Source organism: Nelumbo nucifera, chromosome 6, assembly GCF_055504915.1.
Source record: "Nelumbo nucifera cultivar China Antique chromosome 6, China Antique-T2T, whole genome shotgun sequence".
Taxonomy (NCBI): domain Eukaryota; kingdom Viridiplantae; phylum Streptophyta; class Magnoliopsida; order Proteales; family Nelumbonaceae; genus Nelumbo; species Nelumbo nucifera.
The window spans coordinates 19,359,892-19,371,383 of NC_142654.1; the positions used below are offsets into that span (position 1 = coordinate 19,359,892).

General features: G+C 35.4%; 1 protein-coding gene across 2 annotated transcripts; it reads left to right on the forward strand.

The window, feature by feature from the left end:
• The first annotated feature begins 5,345 nt into the window (after positions 1-5,345).
• On the forward strand, positions 5,346-8,993 carry LOC104591260 (F-box protein At3g07870-like). 2 transcript variants are annotated; one of them, XM_088889346.1, is made up of 3 exons: positions 5,346-6,675; positions 7,370-7,422; positions 8,741-8,993. In XM_088889346.1, exons 1-2 carry the CDS (start codon positions 5,486-5,488, stop codon positions 7,404-7,406), a joined length of 1,227 nt encoding a protein of 408 aa, XP_088745472.1. In that variant the 5' UTR covers positions 5,346-5,485; the 3' UTR covers positions 7,407-7,422; positions 8,741-8,993. The 2 variants fall into 2 exon arrangements, with proteins under 2 accessions (XP_088745472.1, XP_010248370.1); XM_010250068.3 differs by lacking the exon at positions 7,370-7,422 and having other exon boundaries at positions 5,351-6,675.
• The last annotated feature ends 2,499 nt before the right edge of the window (positions 8,994-11,492 follow it).

Genomic DNA, 11,492 nt, shown 5'->3' on the forward strand with positions numbered 1-11,492 from the left:
TTCATCTTGACTGATCTGCTCCTTTCTTTCCCCCACCATTCTTTTTTTCATCCCTTAACTGTCACCCAATCGCTTTTTCCTCTCCCATACTTTTTTTTTTTATTTTTCGTTTTTTATTTCCTTTGTGCAGGGATTTTGGCAAGGGGATTGCCTTCTCTTTGATCCTATGTTGGGCGATAGATGGTAATGGTTGTTGCTTTGAGTTTACCGTCTATGGTTGATTGTGCACAGTTCACTGGCGGGTGCAGTTATTGATGACAGTTCTAGTCTTTGGTAGCGGTTACAGTTTTTGGGGCTTTGCCGTCTTTGCAACCTTACTCAAACCATACTATTATCAACACTTTGCAATTTCTTTTGGGAACCTCTACTGCCATTCGTATTTGGGCTTGCTTTTATGATTGGCATTACTGTTAATTCTCTGTAAACCAATTTTTTGGTTGAATGAAATATGATTTTAGCTTTAAAAAATATATTTTATTTTATTAATTATAAATGATATGTAATATTTGGATTGAATATGAGTCCAGTAAAATCCAATATTTAAGATTCTATTCGAATCCCTATCAATTGCATTGGATTCAAATCTCGGTACATCAGATCCGAATCCTTTAAAGAGCTGTCGATGGGTCGGATCTGGTCTGGGACAGGGTGGAGCCAGTTTCAGACCGATAAGATAACCATGCAGATCCAGTTGAACCGGATTAATTGGATTTGGCTCAATTAGGCCTAATTATATTTCTGATATTTATAATTTTCTGTAATATAACAATTTAAAACTTCAAATTTTGATCATATAACACTAATAAGAAGATAGTAAATAGTAAATATATTTATATGTTAATAAAATGGGAAAATCTATGATACGGGAAAGATATAACATGGAAAGAGTTTTGATCAATCAAAGCCTATTCATGAGTTTTGATAAATGATACCTCATTTGCTACCACGTTTATGATTCCAATTTATTGGTTAATTGTTTATGACACCTGATCTTATTTTATTCTTTCTTATCAAGGTGGAACCAGAATTACAATAGAGCATTATTTCTATCTTCTAGAATTCTGATATTTCCCTTCCTATTCTATTTCTCTGTTACATTTCATGTTTTTTCTCTTTTCTTCTTCTTCTTCTGTGTTTGCTGCGCTAGACGTTGATCGGATATCGCTTGAGAGTCCTGGTGGTCGGGAAGAAAACCAACTTGTCTTCGTCGGCCGGAGCCCAGCTGCAATTATTTGTTTAACGATTAATAAGTTAATCTTTGAAAACCCAGAAACTGAAACGCAGAAAAGTATCTTTTTTCTTTTCCTGGTGCATGTATAAATCATACCTGAAGTGGGTGATGAGGTGGTGGAGGAAGACTGAGATCTCGACTCAAGCAAACTCATACCCTGGAAAAAGACGTGGGCCTCCGCCGAATTGCGTAAACAGATTCCCCGGTCGCTGTTGCTACTCCCCCCGTATTACTCTATTTCAATTATATTTTTTATATTACTAATGTCTCTCTCATTATTTCATTGAAATAAATAAATGAATGAATTCAACAGAGAGGGAGAGATGTGGGGGACCTGCTGCCATCTCCAGGGATTAAAGGTTCGAGCGTCTTTATAGTGGTTTTCGTCCAGATGCACAGCCCAAAACGATGCAAAAACTTTCCAACCCTTTGGTATGGTGTAGAGTGCTTGAAGTTAGTTTTGAGGTTGAATCGAGAAGACAATGAACAGTATAAAAGGGTAGTTTGGGCATTTAAAATTTTTAAACGAATCTTTTTCAAAGTTAACGAATAGGATGCTAACGGAATCTTTGTCTAATGGCCAAAGTTCAAGGGAATCTTTATAATTTGTCCATAAATAAATAACATATTATATTATCAGATGGGATTCCTTTTGGATCGGTTGTAGAGTGATCCAAATTTGGTCCATTTTAATCGGATTCGATCACTCAATCCAATCCGAAAATCCAAAATGAGGATATCACAAAACAGAATCAGACTCCGAAATTCGATCTATTTGCACCCCTAACAATTAACAATCAAGCATCAATGGTCACCCATGAAAAAACTTTGGCTGTTTTGGTACTCTGCTGTGAGTGACATTTAATCATGAGTGTGAAGTAAAACAATATTTACACTTATCATCCTTATAATTGAAAGACAAATGAGGACATGAATTGAGTTTACATCTGCCCTTACAGAACTCGCCCCAAAAACACCCCATATGCATATCTCAGAACATTTTCCATATTTATCATTGAGAGATATTTTAGAATGTGATGTAAAATGATTCTGTGGGGGCAGATATGACTTCTCCGGAATTAGTTATATTGTCAATGTGGAGAGGCTCCCAAACCAGTCCTGTTTTTTCCCTTTTTCCAAACAGCTTAAAGTGATCTTCTTACCAACGGTCCTCAAATCCGTCCCCGTGCCAATAACCGACTAACCGTGATGGCTACGACCCCATAGAGCACAAAGGGACAAATATCTTGAAAACGTTGTATAGTACCCGAAGAACGGCCCTGATACTCTGACAGATGATTTAAATAACATATCCTTCTTGAGTATTTAAAAAGATATGCCTTGTATTCTTATCTTTTCTAGCAAGTAAAAGCACAGGGCAACATTTTGGTAAATTTACTTAAATTGTTGCCTCTTGGCAATTGCTTTAACCTCCCATGTAGTTTGATCTCTCTAGAACCCCCGACATCGGTTCTGATTTTGAGATTTAGTCCGTGCCTCCGTGGTTCTAGTTCTTGCTTATTCTAAGTTATTGAGATCCAAACTGATTATTTTATTAATAATATGTAAAGGTTCTTATTTTTATAATTTTCATTATATTTTGTATGGTAAATTTGATAGATAATATACAAAACACTTTTAATTAAAAATATTTGATTTATTAATATATAAATAATTTATTGTTTTATTGTTATTTTATTAAGGTTATATTATGAAAAAAGGAAAATTCCCGATTAATATCTTGTACTTTGGGCCTATTATCATTTTGGTTCTCGAACTTCAAAATGTGACAATTCATTATCCAAACTTTCAAAATGTGCCAATTCAATGCCTATCCTTAACCAATCCATTAAGTGACATTTGAAAATGCACAAATGCCCTTCAAGTATCATCTAATTCTCTTTATCAACCATCCAAATGTTGATGAGAAATGAATGGTCCAAAATCCTTGCTTTTTCTATTCAAGAAAGTTGGAGTCATCAAAATTCCCATTGAAACATAACTCCAACTTTTTTGAATAAAAGAGGCAAGGACACTCGAAGGTCATTTTGTGTCTTTTCAACTGCCACTTAACAGCTGGTTAAAAGACTACTTAACAACAAATACTGGATTGGCATGTTTTGAAAGTTTGACTACTGAATTATCGCATTTTAAAGTTTGGGGACCAAAGTGACACTAGGCCCAAAGTTCAGGGTACTAATCGGGAATTTTCCCTATGAAAAATCAAAGTTTTAAAAAAATAATCCTTAATAACATGAGATTGATTGCTGATCTCATCCTAAGTTCTACGATTAATGGGGATGTTTTCCAATGTGAATTGTTTTTCTTTGTTGTGAGTTTCATAAATAAGATAAAACTGATTGATTTAAAAATAAATTAGTTCTTAAAATAAAAACACAATAAACATGTTCTTGGTTATATATGTATTTTTGTTTCGAAGACTAAAATAAAAAGAATGCTCTTGGCTTAAAAAATACGCTCTTGAATTTCTGATTTAGAGTATATATTTTCATCTAGTTATTTAATATTATGCTGAATTTTTTTGTTTTAAAAAATTATTATCTTAATGATATTAAAAACATGTATTATTTTTTTAAACAAAACCAAACTTTTTAGCTGATACGATAATTTCCAAAACAAATGAAAACAAAATATTAATATTTTAGAAATAATCCCCTGCTATTCACATTGCCGACACCCATGTCTTCCATTGTGAATTGGGATCTCTTTCCAACAAAAAACCATTCCAATATGATCTATCTGTGTACACGCATTTCATACAGGTGGGTTTACACATCTCCTATAAGACTAGAATCAGTCATATATGGAATTCACATCTGCGCCCTACAATATATCTCAACCATATATTAGGTGTTAGATTTTAATCTCATAAGAGATTAAATCCAATGGGTTTGATTGGTCAATTACATGAGAAATTGTACTTGCACACTTGATTGAAAAATCAGTTTTTCTCTTACAAAACCCAGTTTTGAACTTGTCCCACATTGGAAAATTATAAGTTTTGTTTCTAGTATTTCAATAGAAACTGATTTACACTCCTTAGAATTAGTAGAGGAGAGTATGGGGATTCGATATCGTGCAATGCACGCGCACGTGTGTGTGCGGCGCAATGAGGCGCTTTAGAGGTGCACTTTGCTCGTTGTTGACCATTGATCATCGTTGATGAGATCAACGGTCACGATTCGATCGGATGTGATCAAGAGGCACAATTTTGCTGGTTGCAGATTCTCGCCTAAGGCTCTGTTGTCTCCTGGGAACAAATTTGTCTATAACCCAACAGCAAACTCAGTAAAACTGAATGGGGGCAAATAACATTCTAAAAACAGATGCACCTCAGAGCTTCTCCTCCAAAATTACAGTGACCCCATTTTCTCCAACATTAGGAACATCTCCCAATGACAACTTTAAAAGATGTTTCCAATGCACTCTGAGATGCGCATGTGGGGCATCTGTTTGAACATATAATATTCACCCAATGTGAATTCCCATGTATGAGATGTGTAAATATAGATATGCTGAACATGTTGGAATGGTTTTTTTACTAGTAAGAGATCGGCTCCTCTGTTGTATTTGTATTCACCCAATTCCATCAGGTGTCTTCAGAAACCATTGAGACATGAATAACAGAATAAGGACAAGGCCAATGAAAACCCAGGTCCTTATAATTCTCGTTGAAATCACCTTTAAATTAGAGCTGTCAATAGATTGGGTCTTGTTCAAATTAAAATAGTGAACTGTTAATTTGTTAATAAAACAAGCGTCTTTAATCAAAATTTATTATTTTGTATTTTATTTATGAAATTTATCCTTTTTAGATATAAAATCTAACAAAAATGAAGAATGTTACAAAATTCAGAGATCTTTATATTATTAGATCCCGACCCAATTATTAATCAAGACAAAAGGAGACCAGAACGACAGAGCCATCATAATTGGTCCGGTCGGTTCGGTTCTGTTGGGTAAATCCGATCCATTGACAGTATTTCAGGTATAAACTTTTATTTTTCGGTTAAGATTCTAACGTCAAATTAACGGAAGGGGACTCTGTATCATATTTCTGCAATACAAGGAGAGGTTTTTGAAGAGATCATAAATTACAGGGAGGATTAAGAAGTTGTCAGAATCTACAGACGAGGAGGTTAACTGTTAAAAGCAGTTGCTTCGTATAGTCTTCCTGAAAAGGAGCGAAGAACAACCGCCTAAGTTCCTAACCCAACAGTACTCGTCATCGCCATGTCGTCGAGAAGCCTCCCTGAAGAAGTCATCTTCGACATTCTCTGTAGACTTCCCGTGAAGTCACTACTGCGATCTAAGTGCGTCTGCAAATCATGGTTCGCCTTAATCAGCGACCCTCGATTCGTCAAACAACATCTGAACCGAGTACTTGAAAGCATTACCACCCCCAACGACCATGGCGGATCCTCTAATTTCATCGTCGTCTCTTCTGGAATTGTCTATCACGTAGATGATGGTTCTGAGACAGCAATGCATGATGGGTCGTCGAGAAAATTCGATTTGCCGTTTCAGGATTCTTTCAGATGCCCATGGGTAGCGGGTTCCTGTAATGGGTTGGTGTGCTTGGCCAACGAGACATACGATGACACCCTAGAAGACTTGATTGTATGGAACCCATATATCGGAGATTACATTAAGTTGCCGGAAGCCCCTTTTGAGCTTCCTCCATCCTCCCTACTAATGAATGATGTTTCGGCCTTCGGCTACACCTCCGCCCTTGACGAATACAAAGTCGTAAAAATTATTCATACTCTTGATATTTCAAGAAGACCAGGAGTCAATCGATCCATAATTCTGGTGCATACGCTCGGAACTGATTCGTGGAGAAAGATTGGGGAAGACGTCTCTTTCCAAATTGACCGTCGTTCTGGTGGACTTCTTTTACATGGAGCTATTCACTGGGCGGCGATTCGCCTAATTCCGGTGGGTGTGATGAGTCTCATTGTCTATTTCGATCTTGAGGACGAGGCTTTCTGGGAGCTCCCGCCGCCCGACATAGGAGAGGTTGATAAAGATTCCTTTCAATTGGGGGTGTTGAGAGGATGCCTCTGTGCATTTCATTCTGTTCTTGGGGAAAGGATTGACATTTGGATAATGGAAGATTACGGGAAGAAAGAGTCCTGGATTAGACGGTTCTCTTACCAATCGCGAGCAATAGCTAGGGGTTTAGAATCGTATGAACCAACGTGGTTTGTGAGGGATGGGGAGATTTTTCTCAAGAATGCTTCTGGAGAGGTGGTTTTGTATCACCCGATACGCGAAAGGGTTCTTCCGCTTCCAAATGCTTGGGATCGGGAATTTAAAAGAATACTTGGTTACGTTCGGACCCTTGTCTCGCCGCTTTCTCTCAACACTAACAGTGGAATAGATAGGAAACCTAAGCGAGAAAAGGAAAGAAGGAAGTTCAGGTAAAAGACAATTTTCTTTCTGCTTTATTTCATTCTATGTTGTATGCTGGTCCTATGTGAATGTGCTATCAAACCTCAGTTGGTGGCCTTCTCAGTTGGTGATCACTTATGATCTGTACCAACAAGGGTTCAGGTATCTGGTCATATGAAGCCATCTAGGATCTGGTTATTGATTCCATAAGCAATCTACATTGAAATGATGATTGTACCATCTTACAAAAAAAATTCCCTTTTTCAACCAATTCCATCTTCTATTTTAAATTACTCCAATTTCAATCCATGAGCTCTAATTCAATGTTTATAGTTTGGTACTTTGATTGTTTAGTCTTGGCTCGGTTTTTTCCCCTTTAGAGACAGAATTGTGCTATTTAAGATTAGATATTGTTTTTGCGACTTAAATTCCATGTCAATTAGCTTTCCAAAATGCCCCCAACCCCCAGTAGAACTCAGTCTCAAACAGAGTTAGGTTAGGTAGTTTTCCTTCCAATGGAAAACATTATGTAGGGATTTTACATCATCTGAACCGGCATGGTTTTTGTGGGATGGTGTGATCATTGTCAATAATGCTTCTGGAAAGGTGGTTTTATATCATCCAATACACCAGGTTTGTCTTCACAGTGTTCCAGAGTTTAATGGAATACTTCGATGTGTTATTTTGGCATGTTGGGCCCTCATTTAACTGCTTTTGTTTAAGGCTAATAATGGAGTTGATAGGCCACCTAAGAGAGTAGAAAGAAGGAAGCAGAGGTAAATATACAGAATTCCTTTCTTTTCCATTTCTCGTTTTTTTTTTTTTTTTTTTACTTTTTCTTTCTTTCTTTTTCAATAAGGCCTGTCTAGATGTATCTCTATACCTCTGTTTGATGTTAATATCTATTTGGAGATTCAAATCAATGGCTGGCTTCTGGATATCGCATCATCAAATCCAGTAATATGGCTCTAATGGTCCTAGAACTAGAGTTGGGATTGGTAAAATAGTTGGGTCTTCAACAGATTGAAATCGAAGGGGACTCAAAATCGGTGATAGGGTAGCTGCAAACAGGTACTACGGGGCTTTGGACTCACAGGCAGAGCTTGAGGAGATTACAAGCCTTTCAAGAGAGATAGGACTACTGATTAGATGGGTTAGAAGGTCAGCAAATGGTTTGGATGACTCTCTAGCCAAACAAGGGGAGAATTAATCTGGGCTGAATTGTAATAGTAAACTTTTGGGGGGTCGAAATCCCTAGTATTAGGGATTGGACCTGTGTATCCTTAAAAGATTATCTAAATTTAATGAAACTTACCGTTTCCTATCAAGTGTTGTTTGTGAGGAAGCTGGCAATGCTGCCATAAAGTGCTGCTGTGCTGGCTCATTGCATTTTCTAATGTGGATAGCATAGACAAACAAACACAAATGATTTAATGCTCTCTTTCTTGGTGGGGGTATTGAAAGGAAAATTAAAAAAAAAATAGAACTCTTTTATCTCCTTAAATTATAGTTAATTCTCATACTATTGGTTTATAATTCCACCAGTTAAGAGCAATAATTGACTTGCTATTTAACTTTTTTTTATCTGAATCTCCACCTGTAATCTGGATCTTCATTCTTCTAGCTTTCAAAAGAGAATAATTAAAGAAAAAAAGGAGAAAAACCTTAACTTCTTTGGATGTGGTTTGCAAGTAAAGACACATTGGAAGAAGCAAGTATCTGCTATCCACAAGTCTACCAACACTTGTATGTTGTTATTCATGGGGAGATGTTGTCTTGTGGATAGCAGATCCGGAGTTCAATATACAAGTAGAGGAGATGTTCCCAATGTGTAGCTGTTGTCTTCTGGGTAGTGTGGGTAGCATACTTCTGGGTAGAAGACCTGAACTCAGAAAAATTTTCAATTACTAGTTAAATGTCTTCTAATTAAGACATTGATCTATTTGTGTTGGGTTTATGGATGTAATCAATTTTTATTTTTTAATGCTCTTTCTATCTGTACCTCTTCTTTCTTTTCCTTGAAGCTCTTATGGATAATACTGTTGCTTTGTGTTACCTCTCCCCTTTTCCTAATTTCGTATTTATGTTTTACAGGTCAGAACATGTCAGTATGAATTCTCCTTGGAGTCTTCCACTGCTGAGAATCTGAGACTGTAGCAAAAGTAGCCATGACTATCTAATCTTCTACCTTGCGCCAGAAATCAATTAGACCAACTTGTTGCAACTTTTTAATCTTATCATTGTTTTTCCTTTTGAATTATAAAATATAAAGCAAGTAAGCAAACCTATAAACCTATGAATTGCACATTCATTGCTGAATACATCTTGGATAATCATTTTATGCAAATTTGTTCTTTCATTAAAAGAATAAGGTATTTACAAAGATGACAACCATCTCTCAGCTTAGGCTGGCTGCGGCCACCTACCTTTTACTGTCTCTATTTACTTGACAAGCATCAATTCTTGTAGCCCTGCTACAAATTTTCCCCCTGTTAAATTTCCACGGCCTATGGGTCCTGAAAAATAAAGCAATGATCACCCATTTATCCATTATAGTCTCTCTAGATCCCCACTTATGCCAGATGGGCCTGGATTTCCCCTGCTGCAGCCATCAAAATTTATTTTTATTACATTTGTATCCCCAATGGTCTCCACCATGAGAGAAGAGCAGACCTAGTTGTTGAGAATTGTGCAAACCAACTGCCATCCCCCAATGATATTCTCTATCAGAATGGATCTAATACTCTCGTCATTTTGATTCAGGGAGCTATTGTCTCTGTTGTACTCGATGATAACACCTTTGGACCAAGCTTTGCCATTAGATTGTCTATTATTTATTTCTTCCCACGAAGTCCTGTACTTTAAATATTTCTTTTGGGTGGTGATACAAAAAATAAATAAATAAAATAAAATAAAACCTGAAAATGGATTTTATTTAGTGGTGCAACTTGGGCGGTTTGGTCCTATGGGGCAAAGGCGAGTGATTCAATACCAAAAAAAATCAAGTTGGGCTCGGGCCTAGCCCCAAATCCAGCCCAAACCCGATCCAACCTTATTCCAACCCGAGCCCAGATTATACATGCATATGTAAACACATATTTGCATGCATACATGTATATATGCATATTTTTTAATAAATTATACATATATGCAATCAAGCATATACACACGTATATCAATTTTTAGTGTGGGTTAATTGACCAATCAAAACCTGGCCCGAACCCGAGCCCGAGCCCAAACCCAACCTGAGTGCATTGGGATTTAGGCCCAATTCTTAGGGTTGGGGTTGGGTTGAATTCTAAATTGGTTAAGAAATTGTAAAATTGTTTTTTTTTTTCCCCATGAATTCTTTCCTTGCTTCAAAATTTCAATATGATATGTCCAAGGGTTTAACCCGACATGGGGCATATCATATTGGTATCAGGCAAGGGGGATAGCGAAGAGGATATGCATTTGTATTGGCCCGTATGGCCATATCGAGTTGTATCAACCGATACGACAATGACCATGTTTCCACTTCTGAATTTTTTAAAAAATACGTCTATTGTGATTTGAATACAAATTTCTCAACGCACAAGCTTTAAACATCTTTAGGCTACTAGGCCAACCTTCATCTTATTATAATTAATGAAATAAAATAAATTTTATCAATTCTAACGTCTAAATGTAATCGAAACAAATATATTCATGTTCAACGATTTCAACTAAAGATGAAAAAATACCAATAATTTTTATTTTATAAGTTAATGGAATAAATAATTTCTCAAACCCACATTTATATCAAAATGTAGTTTTTAATGTCAATAAATTTATACAAATAAAAACATTAATAATGGAATAATTATTTTAATGCTTAAAATTTATAAATTTAAACATTATATGTATCTTAAAATTTTTATAAATTATTAATTAATATTTAATTTGCATTAAATAGCAACATATTTATTATTTACAAAATACTAGAAAATATAATATAAATTGAATTTGTCAAATCTACTAATCTACTTTCATATCAAAAAATGCCTTTTTTTATTTCATAAAATTTATATAAATACATTTATTATTAATGGAAAAAATAATTTAGTAATTAACAATTATGAATTTTTAGATGATATGTATCTTAGAAATTTTAATATATTTAATATATTTTAAGTTAAAATTATAAAAGTACTGTTTACCAAACTTTTGAGATTTAATTTTACTTAAAATTTTCTGTTAAGGTTAAAATTTGAAAATAGTAAAATAAGAAATAATTGATATAATAATTCACATATAATAGTTGCATATGCTTTGTACCTTGAACTTCAATAGAAAATAATAGGGAAAATTCCTAATTAGTACCTTGTACTTTGTGCCTAGTGCCACTTTGGTCTCCAAACTTTAAAACACAACAATTTAGTACCTAAACTTTCAAAACGTGTCAATCCAATACTTGCCATTAACCAACCTATTAACTAACCGTTACGTGGCATTTGAAAAGACATAAGTGCCCTTTAAGTTTCATCTAATTCTCTTTATCAACCATCTAAATATTGACAAAAAATGAACAATTTCATATCCTTATGTGACCCCGACTTTCTTGAATAGAATAAGTAAGGATTTAGGATTGTTCATTTTTTATCAACATTTGGATGGTTGATAAAAAAAATTAGATGACACTCAAAGGACATTGTGTCTTTTCAAATGCCACTTAATGGCCGATTAGCGATAGGTATTGGATTGGCATGTTTTGAAAGTTTGGGTATTAAATTATCGCATTTTAAAGTTTGGGGACTAAAGTGGCACTAGGCCCAAAGTACAAGGTACTAATGGGGAATTTTTCCAATAACTTTGTGCCATGTATTAA